The sequence below is a fragment of the Macrobrachium rosenbergii genome, chromosome 55, assembly GCF_040412425.1.
Source record: "Macrobrachium rosenbergii isolate ZJJX-2024 chromosome 55, ASM4041242v1, whole genome shotgun sequence".
NCBI lineage: Eukaryota > Metazoa > Arthropoda > Malacostraca > Decapoda > Palaemonidae > Macrobrachium > Macrobrachium rosenbergii.
Genome location: NC_089795.1, coordinates 36,372,328 through 36,394,496, shown reverse-complemented (window position 1 = coordinate 36,394,496; position 22,169 = coordinate 36,372,328). Strand labels below are relative to the sequence as shown.

At 36.0% G+C, this 22,169-nt stretch overlaps 1 protein-coding gene across 2 annotated transcripts in view; it reads left to right on the top strand.

The window, feature by feature from the left end:
• LOC136835111 (protein disulfide-isomerase A5-like) overlaps positions 1-21,845 on the top strand; it is a 55,996-nt gene extending 34,151 nt beyond the window's left edge. For both annotated transcript variants that reach the window (XM_067098277.1, XM_067098276.1), the window contains exons 7-12: positions 3,582-3,686; positions 3,945-4,115; positions 11,596-11,728; positions 13,140-13,339; positions 16,028-16,214; positions 19,227-21,845. In XM_067098277.1, coding sequence (XP_066954378.1) covers positions 3,582-3,686; positions 3,945-4,115; positions 11,596-11,728; positions 13,140-13,339; positions 16,028-16,214; positions 19,227-19,489 — 1,059 coding nt within the window. In that variant the 3' untranslated portion in view covers positions 19,490-21,845. The remainder of the gene's footprint in view (positions 1-3,581; positions 3,687-3,944; positions 4,116-11,595; positions 11,729-13,139; positions 13,340-16,027; positions 16,215-19,226) is intronic.
• Positions 21,846-22,169: the final 324 nt, after the last annotated feature.

Here is a 22,169-nt window from a genome sequence, read left to right as displayed (position 1 = left end):
CAACTCTGACAGAGATTGCAGATTTCCTTTTATACCTAAGAACCTCCAGAGGCTCTTCTGCTTATCTCTGTTTTCAGGCACTGGGGCCTGGGCTTATCCTCAAATCAGGACCCTTCTGATTTGATAAGGTCTTTTCATACAGGTAAACAGAGGAGGACAGAACTAGCATCTTGGAACTTAGACGTGGTCTTCAAATGGCTCTCTGGTCCACCTTTTGAGCCTATCAATACCGCTTCGTTCAGGAATCTGACTAAGAAGACCCTCTTCCTGGTGGCCTTAGCAACAGCTAAAAGGGTCAGTGAAATACTGGCCATAGATAAAAGGATCGGGTTTTCTGGAGATGTGATCTGCTCATATACCCTTGGTTTTCTCACAAAGAATGAGAATCCTTCAAAGCCCTGGCCTCATTCTTTTAATATCAAGAATTTGGAAGAGATACTAGGATCAGAGGAAGAAGAGAGAGCTCTTTGCCCTTATCTTCAGAGGACCAAGAAGATAAGGGGGCCTTCCAGTAATCTCTGGACTTCGATCAAAGATCCTTTGCATCCTCTTACAAAGAATGCACTCTCCTTTTTTTCCTAAGAGACCTTATTCGAGAAGCCCATTCTCAATTAGGAGAAGAGCTTTTACCTGCTTTGAAATCAGGGCAGTAGTGGCCACATCCTTAGTATTTAAATATACCCTGTTTCTTTCTGACATTCTCCAAGCAGCGTATTGTAGATGTAAACCAGTATTTGCATCCCACTATTTAAGGGATGTAGAAACGGTTCTTAGTGATTACAGTACCTTGGGTCCTTTATCGGTGGCTGGCATGCTGTTGGGGGAGGGAATGTATGAAGCATCCCTTCCATCCTTTCTCTTTGCCTTAAACTAGGGTGTTGAGTTCTAGGGGAGTCGGGGTACTATGTACTTGGATACCCACCAGTTTTTAATGGGTGGTGGTGTTTTTAAATTTTTGGTGTAGGTAACAGCATTGGTACCTGGTTCTTTTGTGTTGGTACTGTGTCCTGGGCAGGGGCAATTTTATATTCTTTACTAGTGTTCGGAGATGTCCTTCACTGTAAGGCTCCAACTGATGTAAGAGGCGATCTGTGGCCTTGCAGCCTCGCCTCTACTGAGTAAGATGAGCGCCAATCAGAGGCAGTATCTTCCTGCAGCGTGTCTCTTACCAAGTAAGGAAACAACAAGCATACTCCCAATGCTAGCAAACTTTCTGTTCTCGACTTCATTACATTATCTAGTGGTATGGGGGTAGAATAGTCCATGTATCCCACCTCCTGTCAGTGTGGAATCAGCTATGTAATTACTTGGTAAGTCACTTATATGAAAATGACATTTTTATGATTATAAGTTTTATATACACTTACCAAGTAGTTACAGAATGGGAGCCCTCCCTCCTCCCCTCGCATGGGCCTAATGGCAAAAACAAATTGAAGCACTTTGCTCAGTTGCTCCTCTTCTTTCCCGAAAGTGGGCGGGCCTAGTCACCTTTACCAAAACAAAAGAATCGCCACCGCAAGTTTCAAATTTTAGCTGCCTATACTAGAAACTGTTAGCTATGTAATTACTTGGTAAGCATATATAAAAGTATTTTATTGTAAAAGTCTCATTTTATTATTTAAAAGTAGAAACACAAAAGATGTAGATGTGGCAAGGGGCTCAAAATTTCAAAGACCACAAGGAAAGAGAAAGAAACTGTAAGTACCACCCATTTAGCACTGTGCTAAGGACAGCCTGCTGGGCGGGGAAAATAAAGTGTCCACAAAAGGACTGTAGTGATTGTGGCCTTAAAAATTGTGTGCTTTACCATCCTGTGAAAGGAGAATGGTTACGCCAGCATCCTCCTGAGAATGTCAGCCCAAGGAGGGGAAGCATAGGAGTAACATAGTATAGAACATTGATGAAATGAATTTAAAGAAGAAATGAAACACATGACAGCCATACTGTGAACAGAACCGAAAAAAAAATCAAATTTAATGCATAAAAACAATAATTCACAGTGAATATGCAAAAAGAACATATTTGAAATAAAAGCTTGTTGTTCATTATGCTCAAATAAGGATAACATCCTTCCCTGAAATCTAGCACAAGCCTAGGGAAGGATAACAAAGACACTGTAAAAAGCATTAATTTGATTGTAAATAATAATAAGTATATTTCCTAAAAAAATAAAGGTAACATTCCTGTAATAGTAAAATGTGTAAATTTCATAGTCTTAAATGAAAACGCAAAAATAGGAGTGATAATAGAAAAGAACAGATTGCAAGGCAATAGTTACCGTAAAAAGAATATCCACTGAACTCTGAGTTTAGGCTTAGTTCGGTATCATAAATAAATGTGCAGTGGAAGTCAATCTAGAAATACTAAAAAAACTGGAGATACATGTACTAGACACATTACTGAGTATTGAGGTAAAATAAAAATCTCTAATAAGGGTTAATCATGGACACAAGTTACTGTATGTAAACTAAGTTGTGATACAAAATGAATTAAAAATGAGCTTATGAATACCAAAATAAAAATAGCACATAATCATAGGGATGTGATGAGACAACGACAACTGACACAAAAGGGAGGCAAAATGGAAAAACTCTCCAAGCTCTTTGATACTTTAAATGAGGGAAAAGAGTGCTCAAATAAACCACTTCGGAAAATGTGGACTTGAAAAGGCACAATAAAAACTGGCAAAAAAGGCGTAAAACATGGTAAAAAACTTGGAGTTGACTGAGGGTGCATTGCACATGTCCAGTGCATTTGGAGGCTGCACAGAAGAATGAGTATGGGTTGTGGCTGATAGTGGACTACAGGCAAGGGATGTACAGCTGAACCTTTCTTCTTGTAACTTAGGAAAACTTAGCTGGTTCCTTTTTACCTGGAATATGGCCGGTTATAATTAATGTGTTTTGTATAATAAACAGTTAAATAGTGCTGATATGGGAAGAGTGCAAAAACAAATAAGAACTCACCAAAGTTACTCTGAAAGTTAAAGACACCAATTAGTCTACCATTTACAGCTGTTAGCTTTTAACTATGAAAATAAAATTGTAGGAAAAGCAGCATATGTAATCCTAGGGTAATGCTTTTGTTGCTCACCTCTCCAAGTCAACAAAACTGGTAGGACTTTCAGAATTCCACAATTATCACAAGCAAACAAGTTGATTGTTGGGTGATATCCAGTGCTATCTCTTCTCATTTTGTCATCACAAATTGGAAAAAATAATGTAATTTGTCACTTGTGGCTCTCTAATTTAATTACGTAGGCTACAGTGCAAAAACAAGATGAGAATTAAAAGAAATGTCTGAATAAGGACTGCAAAAAAGTGCAAAAGGTGTCTGGGGGTTGTGTGAATGCACAAAATAGTCCATCTACTTCTAGTATCCATTCTCTTTGGTCTCTTTGCAGCTAGTTGTTTGACTTCATTAATCTTGCTTTGTTCTGTTTTCAGATTTCATGTAAGAACCAGTCTCTTGGTTAATCCTTATATGAATAGAAATGTAACTCAGTTTTCTTGTTAAGATATTCATATTAATGACAATTAAGGCGATGACTATTGGTTAAGATCTCAAAAACTGTTTTACAGGGTGAATCCTCAGTGCTAGTCATGTTTTATGCTCCTTGGTGTGGTCATTGTAAGAGAATGAAACCTGAATACACTGCTGCTGCATCTCTACTAAAGGAAAAAGGGGTAAGTTACTCAGTTGCTGTATGTATTTTAAGTTTAGTCTCCTTTGATAGCTCTTTTCTCTCCATTTTAGCTGCACTGTAGGTAATGCCTGTAATATTATAATAGTAGAATTAAAGATGATTATCATTAATATGCAATAATCAGGCAATTTTGATATTTTTATTGACGTAACATTGAATATTGCATTTAATTTCATTGAGTTGGCAATATACACCAGTTTGGATTTTCAATTTTTATTTGGGGTATTTGTGATTTTAGGTTGCTGGGAAGTTGGCTGCTGTGGATACTACAAAAGAAACTAAATTGGGTACTGAATTCTCCATAAAAGGGTATCCAACTATCAAGTATTTCAAAGATGGAGAATTTGCCTTTGATGTGTCAACTGCGAGAGAAAAGGATAAGATTGTAGAATTCATGATGGATCCGAAGGTAACAAGTTACAGTACCGCTACTTATTGTTCACGTGACTACTTATTCTTATTGTTGTGGTCCCTTATGTACAGTACAAGATTGCAGGTAGTTGCTGCATCCTTCTGCTGCCAGTTATTGCTATCTGCCTTTTACTTTTCATCTATTCCCTTTTCTGTCCTTCCATTTGGTAACTTTCTGTTGCTTCAGTTTTTGTTGTTTCAAGTTGTACAGTATTAGGGTAAAATCGTGACATAGTGGCTTGATTAGATCGGTTAATGTACTAAGTTGCCTAGAGCTTGCAGTTTTGAGGATTTATATTATTTCATAACAATCCCATTGTTTACAATAGCCCACATTCATGGTTGAATTGAATTTGATGGACTCCTTTCCTGACCCATAAAAAGACCATCCTCTGCTGGCTAGATAGCCACACTGCACATACTTCCCATGGGTCCTAGGTTCCAGTTAGGTAAGATTTTGCCTTATTTCAACTTATAACAAGCTGTTTGTGTTGTGTTGAATGTTTTGTACAGGTATAATATTTTATCCTCTGCATAGGGTAGCTGACTATGGTTCTCAGTTTGTTTATGTGAGTTTATTTATAGTTTGTATTCTGTCTAATCATTTAACATAGCATTTATGTTTTAGTGGATATTTTAGATTAAAATATTCTTCAGTTATTAAGTTCTATAATATTTCTACATATTTTGACACTCGGTTCAAGTTCCTTTTGTCTGGGTCTTTGTTGGTATGGGGGTTAGCGGATAATTTTTGTGGTAAAAGTTTTCGGATAAACGATGTTTTACTTTTATTATATATAAAATTCCTTATGCTTTACATTTCATTTCTTCTCCAAAACTCTTTTTTGCTATGTTTAGCATAGAGTTGACTAGTAAAATGTGATGGAGCCTATTATGGATGTTATTTGTCTATATGTTGTTCTTATATTATTTGCTGTACTCTTATGACTCTTGTATTTCACATTCATGGTTATTAAATGTCCCTGGGCACTGCAAGGTTTTGCTTTATGGACTACTGTATGCTTTTGCCACCTGGAGCTCCCTGCAGACATTGCCCACGAATGCTCCCTTGCTGTTGCTGCCAGCACAGTTCCCAGCTTGGAGAAACTCCAAAGTTTGCTTTCTGTGCTGTTTGGGTTTGCGTTTTCGTGTTTGATTTATCTCTTCATATAACTAACTTACCAAGTAATTACATAGCTAATAGTTTCAACTCATGCAGCAGCATGAATTTTCAAGTTGGCGGTAGCGCTTTTATTTCGGGGAAGAATAGGTACAACACAGCTGAAGAGCTCAATTCGTCTCTGTGGGTGAACAACTGAACTTCTGTTGTATGAGCAGCATTATTTTGGAATTTGTATCGCCGTATGGGTTGTACTGTTCTCCATATTAGTGAAGCATTTTTGCTTTTGGTAGCCTTTGTGCCATTTATAGTTAGTTTAGGGGGATTTTTGAGACCTGTATTACACTGATTAAGACGTGATTTTACTGACTATGTTGGACTCTAGTGCATCTAGAACAGTGAACCCCTGTATTCGCAGGGGATGCGTACCGCACCTCCCCATGAATAGCTAAAATCCACAAATACTTAAAACCCATCTAAAAACACTTAGAACTGCCCATTTTGATAGTTTAAACTCAAGAAAAACCCTGTAAAAATGCTCATACCAGAGTATTTTAATAGTTTTATCACAAAAAGTGCATTTATTCATGAAAATTATATGAAAACACAGTAATTAGTGAATATTTCTCAGTGAAAAATACTGCGAATGGGAGAATTTTCCACGAACAATGGGTAGATACGTTCCACAGAGAAACCTGCGAATGCGTGACTCCGCGAATCCTGAGAACGCGAATATGGAGGGTTTACTGTATTCGTTTTTGCTGCAAAAGCTGCAAGACAAAATTGGCGAAAGCATCTTATGATTATCATACCATCAGTGTTAATTGTAGGGGACAAGTATGCACAGGAAAAGAAAGGCAGCTGCTAGAGCCGAAGCTAGGTCTTTAGCTAGCGTAGAGACTGCATCGAAGTCAGGTGTAGTCGAATTGCCTGTTATTTCTTCCCCTGTAACTGCCTGTTCTCCCATTGCCATCCCTCTGACTGTACCACCTACTCTTTTACCTGGCTCTCATGCTTCTGACCCCAACCCCATTGCCAGTCTCGAAGCCAGATTTGACCAGAAATTCGGTCTGATTGCTAACACTATGGCCCAATTAGGGACTTACATGAGAGTCCTAATGGACAAATGAGTGAGAAAAGTGACAGTTTTGCTCTCCAGCCCTGGACCCTCTGGCATGGATGATGGATGCCATGCTCCAGGATTGGTCAAACCTGGACCTGTGTACCTTTCCGTCATTCAGCATGGTAAGGGAAGTTTTAAATAAGTTTCGGACCCATCAGAATGCGACGATGACCATAGTAGCACCGTTTTGGCCTCTGAAGGAGTGGTTCCTGGATCTCCTCAGACAACTAGTAGCCTTTCCGAGACTTTTTCCACAAAAACCAAGGCTTCTCAGACGGCCTTATTTCAGGCGCTTCCAACAAGGATTATCCTCTCTTGCCCTCACAGGATTCAGACTGTCAGGAAACTCATTAGAGTGAAAGGCTTTTTATGACCAGCTGCAGAGGCGATATCAGTCCTCTAGCAAGGACTACCAAGCTAAGTGGACAGTCTTCCACAGCTGGTGTAGAAGACATAACATCTCGTCTTCTTATATGTCTATAACGCAGATTGCGGACTTTCTGCTCTTTTTGAGATCCTCTAGAGGCCTGTCTTCCTCTACCATTAGAGGTTACAGGGCCATGCTGGGCTCTGTTTTTTGTCACAGAGGTTTGGATCTATCTTCAAACCAGGATCTTTCAGACCTTATTAAATCCTTCGACACATCCAAACAGAAGTCGGAGTCAGTTACTTGGAACCTAAATGTAGTCCTGAAATGGTTTTCTGGCCCCCACTTTGAGCCCCTTCATTTGACATCGTTAAGGGATTTTACTAGGAAGACCCTCTTCCTTGTGGCTTTAGCAACAGCTAAGCGGGTCAGTGAGCTTAATGCTATTGATAAAAGGTTGGTTTCTTGCAAGGAGACAGTCTGTTTGTTTACCCTCAGTTTTCTGGCCAAGAGTGAGACTCTGTCCAAGCCCTGGCCATGTTCTTTTACTATTAAGAACTTAATTGGAGATCCTGGGCCCAGAAGAGGAAGAGAGAGCTCTTTGCTCTGTGAGAGCGTTAAGGTACTACTTACATAGGACCGAGAGAATCAGAGGACCTGCTATTAACTTATGGTGCTCTGTCAAAAGTCCTTCCCAACCCCTTTCTAAGAATGCCTTATCATTCTTTTTAAGGGACCTTATTACTGAAGTGCTTTTCCGGATTCAAGAGGATGTTTTGTCTTCCGTTAAGGTTATAGCTCATGAGATCAGAGCTGTCACTACCTCGTTAGCTTTTAGACATAACTTGTGTCTCTCCTCTATTCTTCGATTGGGATATTGGAGGTATAATTTGATTTTTGAGACTTAATACTTACATGAAATGGAAACAGTATTTGAAAACTGCAGTACCCTGGGTCCATTGTCAGTGGCTGGCATGGTTTTGGGGAACGAAGTGTAAGAAGCATTCCTTCTATCCTTGTTCTCTTTGCCATGACATAGGGTGTTGAGTCTTAAGGGAGCCCTGGGGGTACCATGCACCTGGAGTACCCACCACCCTCAGTGGATGGGTGGTGGTTTTTTATCGTGGTGTAGGTGACAGCATTGTCTGATTATTTTTATTGTGGTACTCTATCAGGGCAAGGGCAACTATTGATGCTTTGCTAGCCATCAGAAAACTCCTTTGCTGCAAAGCTCCTACTAAGTAGAGCCGCTCCACGACTATAAAGCCAGAGGCAGTATCTTCCTGCAGTAGCTCTTACCAGGTAAGGTTACTACAAGTATTTTATCAATGCTAGCTACTTTTCTATTTGAAATTCATTACCGTTACTGTAGGTTTTGGAGTAGAATATGTCCTATATCCCACCTCCTGTCAGTGTGGGATTCAGCTATGTAATTACTTTGTAAGTTACTTATATGAAAATGTCATTTTCATAATAAAATTAAGTTTCATATATACTCACCAAGTAATTACAGAATTGGAGCCCTTCCTCCTCCCCTCACATGGACCTAGGGCACAAACAAATTGAGCTCTTCAGCTGTGTAGTCAGCTACACTAAAACAGAAGCGCTACTGCAAATTTCAGCATTTAAGCTGCCATGCGAGTTGAAACTATTAGCTATGTAATTACTTGGTAAGTATATGTGAAGCTTAATTTTATTATGAAAATCATATTTTTCCTTAATTTTTTATTACTTAATTTTATTAATCCTTTAATTATTAAACTTCTATTTTTGATAAATTGATTGAAAATACAGTAAAATCTTATTAATTTTGTCCCTTTTCATATAGATTTTTGGATAATGTAGGCACATAATTGAATACCAGATCATTTTGCTGGATATTTTTGTTAAATGTAGAAGCTGAGAGGTAAGTTTCCAAGATTTCCTATTTGACATTTTAATATATAAATAAAATTAAGACTTCAGATAATTGAAAGTTAAAGTGATTTATAAAATTAAATGTGTCCCTTGTCTTACCAGTACATTGCTGCTTGCCATATATGCTGTGTTAAAGAATTAATGCTAAACAAAGTAAACGTGAAGCAAGCTAATAAAAGAGATATAAGGATAGCTTTTTTTATTTTTGATCAGCTGATTTAGGCATACACTTTTAATGAAGTTTTGAATAATGCCAAGTTTTTCAATTCACTTTTAATGCATTTATAACTTTGCATTATACAATGATTAATGTGCATTATTTTTTTGGGCACAGTAATTTAGTTGCTTTGATGCACCTTAAGCTATTCATCTTTAGGCTAGTCCAGCCTGAAATAGTTTGAGGTATTCAGTCTTATAAGTTATTTGACATGTTTTTTGTGATTATTTTTATGAAATGTGTTAAGGGGATATATTCTTCGGCATTTCGCTTTTAACAACTTTTGCTAACAATTACTGAGCTTGTTATTTTAGAACCTGTCATTATGTTGCTGAAATTACGTTTATAAAAACTGTACAGACTTTTAAGCTGATATAGCTTTTTATAATTAAATGAGCATATAAAACAAAATATACTAAACCATGGTACAATAAAAAAAACAATTAATTACTGTTGAAATTAGTGACTGTAAAAAGTTTAAATAAATAAAGTAGGCCTGCAACCTGTCACTAATTTAATCACCAGCTGTACATTGGATAATTGTTAAATGAAGTTAACCTTCAAAACATTAAAGTCAATTAAAAATATATGATACAGTAAATGGAGTCCTTTTATGCAGAATATAATAAAAATGGAAGTTCAAAAGCTCATTAAAAGAATCTGAAAGATAACAGGATCATTTTTTTTTTACATGTGATCAGCTGATTTATCTGTATAATCAATACAAAAATGCTAAAAAGTGATGGTGGTTTAATTTTTAAAATATAAGAAATGTATTTAGTTTATAAAAGTTGTGTCTTGCATAAATTTTTTGGTGATACTAATTATGATTATTAGATAGCCTAAGCTATTGTGCTTACATGGATTTAGTCAAGCCTAGTCTGTGAGCTTAAAAAAATGGTAGGCATATACTTCTGAGACCCTTCTAGCATGTACTGTAACTTCAGTAATGCATAATTGTTTTGGATTATTGTATATAATACAGATTTGATTAAAATGATCTACCGTAGACTAACTTGTATGAAGTAAATTTTGTTTACCCAGACAGTCAGCAAATTTGACAAAGTCACTCCCCAAATAGTGCAGAATAGTGAGGGCTTTACTGTAGGGCATTTCTTCAACCATGAGGTAGCTCTGGTGTTTAAGGGTATCTTGTGTAATTCAGTCATTATTTATTACTTTATTTCTAATTTTCCTACCTTGCATTTTACTAGTAAATTAGTATTTTGTGCTTTGTGTAAAGTATTTATAGGTATTTTCATTACTTTCCTGCATTTTGGGTGCTAACTAGCCTGGGAAGTCTTGTGCTAGTTAGAGTTGGTAATTAAAGCCAAACTTGTCCTGCTTTGTCTTTTTGCATATCACTGTTATATTTTTGTATTTTAGCCTTTCTGGGCTTTTTTGTGGTATGTCTTATGTCTCTTATGCTAGTGCATGGCATGAGTGCTGTGTATTGTGTCCTTTTTAAGATCAGTGTTGTGTAGCACACCTGCCCCTCTACCAGCTTCTTTAAATGCTCTTCTGGCAGCTCACTCACCTTGTTCCTTGGCTTGCTGGCCAACTGAATGTTTCTTCTTCTTATTCAGAAGCTGCCAACATAACTCAAATTAAAGTTCAGTTAACTGGCACAACTGGTGCTGCCTCTCCTCTGTCACCACAGTCAAGGCTTTTTTTTCCTCAGCCTCGACTTCCAGATATCCTGGTACCTGCTCTCAGACTCTTCTCCTGACAGTCTGACCTACAGTAGATCACTACATAAGCAGGTGTTCACAACCTGAACAAGATGAGTCAAGAGACTGCATTTTTGTTTGATATAGGTACTCATTCTAGAGGCAGGACTTGTGGGCTTATCCTTTGCAGTTAATATCATAATGAAGACCCAAATTCCAGGTCCACAACCACTTCACAGAGTCTTTTGCCCTTACTTCCTTATCTTGCGTGCTGCTAGTGAAGGGGATCTTTTTCTGTGCCCAGTCAGAGCTGCTTGGCACTACCCCAGGAGAATCAGAGATCTCAGATGCAACTCATATAGGGCATTCCAAGAAGCTTTCCTCTTGAGATCCTGGTGTTGTACTGGCTCAGGCAGGTCATCCTGATGTTTTTTTACTTTTTTGGTTTGTAGATGTAATTTGGATCATTTTTCTGTTGTAAATGAAGATTTTATCTTAGGGAATTGACATAATTAGGAATTGATATATTAATTGATGAATGCTTATTATTGTTTGGGACCAGAAGTAGTGCTGGCCAGGTTTTACTTTCTGGGAATAACATAGGGGATTCTTCCCATTATGTACCTCCAGCCTTTCATTTATTCATATGTGGAATCTTTTAGACATAGACTTATGGGGTTAGTAGCAAATACGTCTTCAGTATAAAGTGGATATCTTGCTCTTCCTATTAAGTTACAAGCAATACCTACTCAAGCACCATACTATACATCTGTATGAGGCTTATCTTTCTAAATAACTGTGCTTTGTTATATGTATACTGTGTCAGAATCCTTGTTCCTGTTTTATTCTGTCACTAAGGACTGTCCATCCACCACTCCTCAGTCATCACGGCAGCCCAATCAACAGTTTTATTCGCCCACCTTGTGTCTGTCACACAAAAATTTGCTATGTTCAATTATAAATTCTTTTATTAGAAATTTTTGGGGAGTTTTAAGGCAAACCCTTTATCTCTGAATAAGTTTTCAGCATCTACATCGTGATTTATCAGTGTTTGGAAATTTCAGGAACCTCCACCTCCTCCCCCTCCAGAAAAGCCATGGTCAGAAGTGGAGTCTTCAGTAGTACATTTAACAGATGAGAATTATAAACCTTTCTTGAAAAAGAAAAAACATGTTCTTGTCATGTTTTATGCTCCATGTAAGTAAACATCACTTGAGTTCAGTTATTGCAGATAGATATAGCTTTAATGAAAGCCTGATGTGGTGTTGTGTAAGGTTGTCACTGCATTGTTATTGGTTGTTTACACACCACCATGTAGCAGGTTGTTGTGTGTGTGTGTGTGTGTGTATGTATGTGTGTGTGTATGCGCTTGTGCTTTGGTTGTATAATCCAGAAAATGAAGTTTACTTCTGATGAACAGCTACATTATATATGTCAAATTATTCTTATATTAACTCATATGTGATTATATGTTAGATTTAGAAGTTAATCATTATTATTTTTTTTCTGCATTAGTGAAATGTTATGGGTGTTACAAAATGTATCAAAATCACATATTTAATTTTATAAGATGCTTTTATAGCAAAGCATTCTTTATGTTTAAAAGTATCTGTTCTTGTTGTGACGTCATAGGACGAAAATGGCGGGAGGGAGCAAGATGTAAACAAATGCAGGCGGGAGTGTTGAATAGAGTGTGGTGTGGTAGAGAGAGCTCTCTGATGGTTAGGTTGTTAATTTTGGGCTGTAAGTCTGTTTTGTGGTTTTTTGTAGTCATAAGCTGGATTATATTATAAAAGAAGAACAATGTGAATAGGTGGGTGGATGGCATAATTGCAGCATTTTTGGATGGGCTAGGCTAGAAAAACTTTCAATATGTACTCACTAGATATTCGATAATGTAGTACCAGTACCATTACTTATCCAAGAGTCATGTAGGCACGCTTTGCCTTTGTAGTTCCATACTAATTACATGTACTGATACTTTATATGAATGTCTTCTAAAGATATACAAATATTTGATAAATAATTTTTTCATTTGTACATGGCACTTCTCCTCTAGTTACCTTATTGTAAATATTACCTCTGTTTATTTTTGTAAATATTACCTCTGTTTATTTTCGTGGCATAAAGTCACATAAAAAATTGTCAATTTTAAACTTTTTATTCAACCATTTTTCCTTCACTTTACCCTGTAACTCCACAGTATGTATGGTACAATATTCTCATTTTATTTTTCACATAGTCAAGCATCACATTTTCCCTATACATTACTATAGTAAGACCCATCTCATTTTACTGATCTTATTTTCTTATTAGACTGTTTTTGAACTTTACTTAACCCTTCAATGGCCTATTTTCACCTGCATGCTTACTGATGGCCATTTTATTTCTTTAGAAAGGTGGTTCTAACTTTTGCAAAGGCCATATGTACTTCTTTTCAAAATAAAGGTAAGGTTTCAGTGGTGGCTCATTTTAACATTTATTATAAAATGGCTACAAGAAAAGATTAGGCAAGAATGTGCAATAGGTAGGGTTGTTTCCCATTACTGTATTACACTGTACTGTACTTGATTATATCTAAAAATCTTTTTCATTTTTTTCCCTTTAGGGTGTGGGCATTGCAAGAAAGCAAAACCAGAGTTTACGAGTGCTGCAGATAACTTTGTAGATGATCCAAAGGTTGAATTTGCAGCTGTTGACTGCACAGCGCATCAAACCCTTTGTAGCGTCAATGACGTCAGTGGCTATCCGACTTTCAAATATTTCAATTATTATAAGAATACAAAACCTTATAATGGAGGAAGAACGGTATGTAAATTTGAATTTTTTTTGTGCTCAGTTTTTGATGGCAGTGAATTTTTTTCAATAGTCTGATGTTACAAACTTTGTTCAAACAACCCCATCAGTCATATCAGGCTGTTATCATGAATTAGTGGGGTGATCTAGTTTCTGAATGTCCAGATTTGCTAGTGAGGGGATGATGGATCCTGGAGAGTTCTTGGACACTACTTATTCAAGAACTGAGGTTTATGGAAAGCTAGTGGAATTTAGTTAAGAAGTTTGTGAACTCAAAAGTATATTTTGTTTGTCTTGAAGAGAAATAAGTTGAAACAAACTAACTTAACAACTGAGAGGCCTAGGCAAGAAAATCTGGATGATTATGTTTTCAGTATTATTAATTGGTTATGGAGATGTGGAAGAAAGAGTCTCAGTATCATGTTTCCAAGATGATTTAGTTGTGTCATGACTACTACTTCAAAAGATTCAATAGTATCGTGTTGGAATGGTGTCTGAAATAGTTCAGTAGGTAAATAATCAACATATGATGAATATCAAAAGATTCTAGGCTCTCACTCTTACCTGTCCATTATCTTCAGGTACTTAAAGGTCTTCAGAATGACTTGTTTGGTTAGCATAAGACCACCAGCAAGGTCCATTTCCTCCAGTGCTTTGCAAAGAGATGCTGGAGTCTTGATATCAAAGGAAGTTCCAGAAATGCCTTGACAGTCCAGTTGTATGATTTTTCCCATACCTCTTGTTGAAACTGAGGTAGCAATGACAAAGAGAATAATGAAAAGTATTGGTTACTCATCATTTAAGTCTTGTTATGAAAACAAGAATGTTAATCTACCCAACTGAAAGCACTGATGCCAGTCATTTTCAGCCACTGTGCTTGAGAATATTGTGGAGTTTTTCAAAGGATACCACCTTCCACAGGAAAGCCACTATCTCTGTAAAAGTGCCCCAAAAATGTGTGGGCACTCTGCCCTGGAAAAAGCCAAGTACCTGATAAGCTTTTTGAAACATTTGGCTGAACAAGAAAGTGTAATTTTAGTTGGAGGTGTTTGCTGAGTGTAGTGGTCTGTAGCACAGATTTTTAAACCTTTGCATAGTTTCAATCTGGATCGGATGTTTATTCAGGAAATGTGTTTGCCTCTTCCCTTGTCACAGTAGTTTGCTTTCAGTTTTTGTTTTGCCTCATCTATAATTTCATGTGTTTTTTATTTGATGGCTTAGTGTTAAATGTTTCATATTTTATATTTTTTTTGTTTTCAGTGCAATTTTTGTATTTGTCACCTGTTTGCCTGAGGGAATTATTGTATTATGCCTCTGCATACTTTGTAGGGGCTTTTTTCAGTACACTATTGGAGTTGAGATGTCAGAAAACAAATGTAGAGGTTAATAAGAAAACTTGAAGACCTTCAGACAGAACCTTAGAACTTTATCCTAATTTTATTTACCACAGTTTATCAATTATCAGTTGTTAATACTTAACCTAACTTATTTCCTACTAACAACTGCAGTTTATCAAAAGAATCTTCCTGTACTGTACTTAACTTAGCCTAATTTAATACTACCAATAATCAAAATATAATAAACAAATCTCCAACTCTGGCATGTCATAAAATACTGTAGTTCCTTATCTTTCTCAGCACTTCATTTCAAAATAATCCAAAGATAATCATGAAAGTCAACAAATAATTTGAGGATCACAACAGAGTTTATTTTAGTTATGACATCGACACTGAGGGCAGAAATTACTTTAGAATCTCATAATGTAGTCATTTATACGCAAAAGCACTTCACTAATTACTAACAAGAATCTTAGATCCCATTTACAACAAAGTCAGTGTACAGATATTGAAGCACCTTCTCTGATCCCCATCCCATTTGGGACAGACACTGTCTTAAGTAACTGCTATGTACAACTTAGAATGGAACATGAAAATGGATTCGGTCTCACAGCTGTTCAACTGATTTTTTAGTTGTCAATACAGACTTTTATTTTCACCGCAGTTCCTGTCGTTAGATATCTATTCACGATGTTGCTTCTGATAGGGAAAGGATCCTAACCAGATGAAGCCTATCACAGATCGAGTAAAGGGGAGCCACTCATTCTACCCTAACACTCAAGCAAACCAAGTAAAAAAAAGAAAAAACAAATATAAATATTTACATTAGACATTCACCACAAAAAACACAGATTAAACATAATAAAAAAATCACAATGGCAAAAACAAAAATTCAGTCACACAAACCCAAACTTCTAAATGCCACCACAGCTTGTGTAGGCAAGGAGGGTTGGCACAGGTCTTTACAGTATAGTGGGGTATGTAAGAAACTTAAAAAAATCATTGTAATTCTTCATCAATATTAAGATAATTACAGTAATCAAAATAGTAATGAAATCATTATGATGACAGTGAGTAAAACACTGTAGCATCTGCAGAGCATATGGTCATAGAATTATTGAAAATAGTTAAAATAAAACTAACAATATCATACCAACAATACATGTGATGACTGCAAAGAATTTAAAACAAAATTTGAATAAAAGATGGAATCTTTGAGGTTTGTATATTTTTAAAAGTGCTGTAGTAGAGTATGGGACCTATTAAATGGTATCATGTGGGTTTGGTTTTATGTGTTGTGTCAGAGTTTTCTCTTGTATAAATTTTAACTCTATATTTTATAGAGCTGTTTATTTTTTGTCAGGAGACAGACTTTGTAAAGTTTATGGAGGATCCCGAGAATCCCTTGAGTGGCTCACCACCACCCCCGCCTTCACCAATGGATGAATGGGCATCGGTCCAAGGGGGGAATTTGATCCACCACCTCACTGAAGCCACTTTTGATAGCTTCATCAACAATAGAGAGGCACTTGTTATGTTTTATGCCCCATGTAAGTAAGCGTTTTTCATTTGTTTTTTGTTAAAATTTAAATAAGGTACCCAAATATAGTCTTCTACTATATATATGCTTATTTGGTTGGTTCTCTCATAATCAGTAGTATGCTCATTATCTGTAAATTTGTAGTTTTTTTTTTTTTTTACCAGGAATTAAGCCATTATTAAAGACCATGGCAGCTGTGATGTCATACTTGTCAAACTCACTGCTCTTGACAATTCCCTTTCAGCTAGCCAAAAGTGGAAAACCAAGAATCATATTACTAAAAGTGAAAAAAATTTTAGTGGATCCATTAATGGAGGGAGATTGTTTTTCCAATATAAACCCATTACTTTGTTTTTCCAATATAAACCCATTAATGTAACCTATTGTATGCCTTTTGCAAAATCAAGGCACCATTTCAGATAAGAAAAAAAAAAAAATCTGCTGGTTCTGGTAGGTTTCTGCATACACACAAGGTCCATCAGGTCCTTGGTGGTTAAATAAATCACTTTGTGTAGTCTGATATAATTGTAAAGATGTGGGGTTGAGTAGTGGGCAATTTGGTTAATTGGTGAGTTTATGTAGACAAAATGGCATTTTAAAGTAAATAAATGATTTAAAATATTAGGCTAGCAATAGCATTTTGGGCATAAGGGTTAAAACACTTGGTTGTTTGTATATAGCAGAGGAAATTGATGCTATGGAATGGTTCATCCACAAGATTCTTCTGATGGCTAACTGCCAGGAGTGGGTCTTGGAGCCTCAAGTACATACTGTCAAGTGGTTCATCCATTGACTTAGCCAGTGTTTGACATTTGATCACCTTCCCCCCCCCCATCTTCGATGATGTCCTATCTCCATGCCAACACTGTTCTTATGTTGGTTTTCAAGATCTCTGGTCTGACAATTTCTTTAGGCTTGACCTCTTTCCTGCCAACCTCTTGGAGAAGGTCATAGAAATGCTGAACTGTTACCATGTGGATACAGTATTATTGTATTTAAGGACACAGGACAGAAATTTCTAAAGCTCTGCTCCCTCTGTGTACATCAGAACCTGCCAAGAATCCAGGCCATCCAGAGTACCTTCAAGATATCTTGGTAACAGTGCTTCCTCCAGGGATGTAAATTGCCTTTTGAATTTGAAGAGGAGGCAAGACCACTTTCATACTACTTTCAGAATCGGGTCTTAGGAGGTGAAATCACCCCACTCCCACAGTCAGATCCATCTCCAGTGGTGGCTCATCTCTAGAGATCTGGAAGTTGGCAGCAGATAGGTCCAGAACCATAGCTTATAAAAACCCTGCAGAAAGGTTGTCTGCCTTTGCTTTACAATGTTAGTAACTTGATTTTCTCATGTTTTTGCAAATGCAACTCAGTGTTTTATTGTGAGGGTTCCTTTCCTCATATGACCCACTGTTCTGATCTTTTCGAAATCATTTCACCTCTTAACAGCTTGTCTTGAATCCAGTTCTCTTCTCTTGGATGACAACAGCTCAGTTCCTTACCTTTTAATTGCTGTTTAGGCTAACTGAAAGTAATGGTTTTTGAGGTGAAACAGATATACTTTTTCTGGTAAATCAGAATTTTAACTTTTTCGATACAGACATTATAAATGATTATAGTTGCTATTTGAGACCTGAAGTAAACTTATCTGAGCACTGCTGTGTGCTGATCTTGTTTTCATCAGTTTTAAATATCCGGAAACTTGAGTAGAACACAAGGCTAAGTAAAAGTAACAAGGTTACGTTGACAAAATGAAGAAAAAAAAGGCTGGAAAAGAGTGAAAAATGAGTTATTGAATGATGAAATTTTGGATAGAAAAATTCAGAACAATAATGATATTGCAGAGAAAATGAGTTGGTGTGTTCTGGGCAAGGACTGATAGATACCTTAAACAGTAGTTGATTAAGTCTGGGAACATTGAAAGGCTTGAAGGTGGGCATATCTATGAGTCATGGAATTGTAATGAAACAAATATAAATAGATGACAAGGTGATAACACCAAAAAAGCATCAACCTTGAAAATGTTTATATAGTAAATCTTAAACTTCAGAGCATTAGTATCCATAAACTTCCTGGAAGACTGTTCCAAAGTTTGATAAAAAAAGTCATGATGCTGTATTCTTTGACTGAATCTTCATCCTTAGAGTACATAACTAAAACAAATCTTCCTTTTTGGGTCATTTTGTAACATAAGAATCCTCAGTAACATATGGATTCTTGCTTTCTGCAATGACTTGCCCACTCTAGAGTCAGAGTACTGAAAATGATAGCAGAATAGTATTGTAAATAATAGCAGAAATGTTGCTTAAGAAAGTAGGTCAAACAAGGTAGATCTTTACAATGGTCTAAATCATACTTTTAATTGTTAGAAATAAGAGAACTACAATTTCAAGCTATTTTACCTTGAAAGTAACAAATCAGGGAGATGGGATGCTTCTGAAAAGGGAAATGATACTTCAGTAGCTGAAAAACAAGACTTGTAGCATTTTATAGCAATACAGTATCCTCATCCTTCTAGATATAAGATGTACAAACTATACTAATTTTTCTGGTTACATTAGATACATGTAGGTTTTTTCAAGTGCCATGAAAATAATGTTTACTAGTTAATGAGTGTCTGTATTACCATCTTTGACAACAGTCCTCTCTCAGCCATGTAGTAAAACTGACTGACTTGTATGTAATTGGGTAATTATCCTTGGACTTTTGGATATAGGGCAATAGTCACCTTCCATGAGCCCTGGATTATGAGTTACAGACATCTATAATGCTTAAATGTTAAGACTTACAGTCCTACAATTAACAAAGGCAATTGTGATTGAGCATACACTTTATTCAATTAACAGATCCTGTTATATGTAAAAACGTTCAATAAAACTGTGAAGCTTACTTCAGTTTTAAGCTAATGACAGCATAACATAAAAAAGTAAAACTATCATTGAAATTCACAGGGTGTGGTCATTGTAATTTTAAGGTAGTGACTGCATAATATAAAAAGTAAAACAACCATTGAAATCCACAGGGTGTGGTCATTGTAAAGCCATGAAAGGAGACTACGGGCAAGCGGCTGTTGAATTAGCAGCTGAAGGTCAAACTGGTGTACTGGCATCAGTAGATGCAACTGTGGAGCGAAGTCTAGCAACACGTTTCCAGATCCGTGGCTTCCCCACACTGAAGTTCTTCAGGCATGGACAGCTTATAACAGAGTATAATCGAAGTCGAAAGGCTGCTGATATTATTGATTTTATGAAGAATCCTCCTCGTGAAGCAAAAGATGAGCTATAGATAAGTGAATGCATTAGTTTTTATAATGGTTGTTAGTATTTGAATATTTGTTGGAAATTACTTACCACCATGGACAAGTAATGTACTATGTGGTCCAATCTCAGATTTAGCTGTTAGGTAAGATATCTAATTTTGAGGAATATTTTGTTGCTTATTATTTGAGTGATGAGTGTCAAATGATCTTATTTATATATGTTTTAAAACTTTGTTTTGTGTTGTTATTTGTTATGCCTATACTTGTTATAACACACATTTCATCCTTGTGTAAAGTCAACTGTGGAATAATCTGTAGTCTCTCTTCCATTTTCTGTATCTTGTAGACCTTTCTATCAGTTTTAAGGTCAGAAAAATCTTGGTACTGACAAGTGGGGGTAGTTATGCTAGTTTTAGTATTTAATTTTTTTTGTATTTCTGTGCTCCATGTTATTAAGGACCCCTTCACCCTGATTTCATGTGTGGCATTATTCAAGTAACCTGCTGTGATTGTTTATTGAGTTTTTTATTTTAGATATTTTCTTGAGGTTTCCAGTACTAAGATTTTGGAGCTCTGTAGTGTTGCCTTTCATATGTTTTGTGAAGGTCAGCAATTCAGAGGGTAGACTTTTTGGGATTCAATATTGCACAAATTAGATCTAGTAGTAACTGCCAATATGTCACACTTCAGAAACTAAGGAAACAATGAAATTGCAATGAATTTTGATTCAAGAAGTGTTAAAGATTTATTGCTGTATTTGTAGGAAATATTTTAATGTATGTTGAAAGCTGTATGAATGAAAGGAAACTGATCAGCAAAAGTTTAATACAACGTGAAAGGGACTACAGTAATGATAAGCCTTTTAGCATTGATGACAAGTCTCTGTCACTCATCTTCCACTCAGGCATACTTCTGTGGTTACATCTACCACTCCCAGCAAACCTTTCACAAGTAATGAATGGTATATGGATGATACACACACTTCCAAGTACAAACGGGTATGGCTGGCGCTGATTTGGGTAGTTTATTTGAGGATGAAGGGTTTCTGTAAAATTTAAAAAGTAAAGCTCTGAAATGGAGAAGGATATTACTGGTATAAAATGAGAAAAAGTATCGGGAAATATATGTGCTTCAAATGAGAAGAAATTAGAGTATTTAAACTTGAACATGTATATATCAGTAAGTTTTATATGTTATTCTTTACCTATTAAAAGTTTGTAGAGAAGGAATACGTTGAAGAAAGAATAAAGATCATTTGTTGTGCATTATGAAAAGAGGAATTATTCCTTATCTACCAATAATGCTCTCAGAAAATATTGATAGATTGTCAAGTAGAACATTTTAAATGCTGTATTGATTTTTAATAATTAAGGAAAGTAAGTGAAACTCATAATTGCTTGTAGAATACTTAAGAGAATTGTAGTTCAATAAGTACAGCATTTATTGTTGTGAATTATTCAGTATTCATCTTAGCAGATTATAGGATTTAAAATTGTATTTTTCATACAACTGATACATTGTATAGCATGCATAAATATTGTTGCTGACTGGCCTTGTTTTGATATGCATGAAAAGATACAATCTTTGCAACATGCATTGCTCGAGAAATGTGCATTGGGTGCCATTGTTGGGGCTCTGTTAGTTAGCTTTAACTAGTGCTGTAAGTGCATTAGGGTGAAGGGGTTGCCAGGTTGAGTACAAATAAGGAACTAACGTGATCAAGTAGAATAGGAATTAGTTGTAAATTTAAATGTACATTGAAGTACTAAAAGTTGGGATCACATTAGCATCTAGGCGAAGCATTCCATGTAGTTGTACGTTTTTTTCTTTTCTTTTTTGTGAATTAAAAAATGGAAAAAAAGCATTTTATTAATCGTAGAATTGATGATGCTGGCTAATCATTATTCTTCACTTATTAATATGGCATTCATAGGTAGTGTATGTTGAGGTTGTTCCGTACACTGCACCAGCATTTTATGAGAGCCGTCCCTGGTGTGGTCTTACTAGATTGGTTGAGGCTTTTGGGATTATGTTAGATTAATTTAATATTCATGATGATTTCTAGAGTTGGAATGTAACTCTTGTATTTAACAGATTTGTTTGTAACCTTAGCACATGATTTTGACTAAAAAGTATTTGTCATGTTTGAAAATACTATTAACAGGGAATATTATCTTGTACAGTACTTATTTATTGTTTATGAGTTTGGTAGTAGTTTTTATGGATTAATTGATGTAGTTTGCACTTTGTTGCAGTACAGTATTTATTTTTCTTCCAGATTTGAAAATTAAGTCATCTCTCTATTTTTTAGTATAATAATTGAATCTTTTTTTGTGCACAAATCTTCTTACATGACATGTTAAAATAAATAATTTACCTTTTTCTATGGATATTTGTATCCTTTATAATGTAACCACATTTTGGATATAAAAGAAGAGATCTACAGAATCTATTACTTTGAATTCAGAAGGTAAGAATGAATTTTATTTACTTTTTACTTTACTTCCGATAGCCTATGGCAATGCTGAAATGAGTGTGAGAAAGTACATAACAAATACCAAGTTGCCGTCTAAATGTGTATGTGCCATTGAGTAATGTCTGTCTTCAGGGTAGTTTCGGCGTCGGTGACCCTGGTAGTTGTGACGCCAGGTAACCCACAATTAATCAATCAATCAATCTTCAGGTGAACTTTTCTGTTACTGTAGA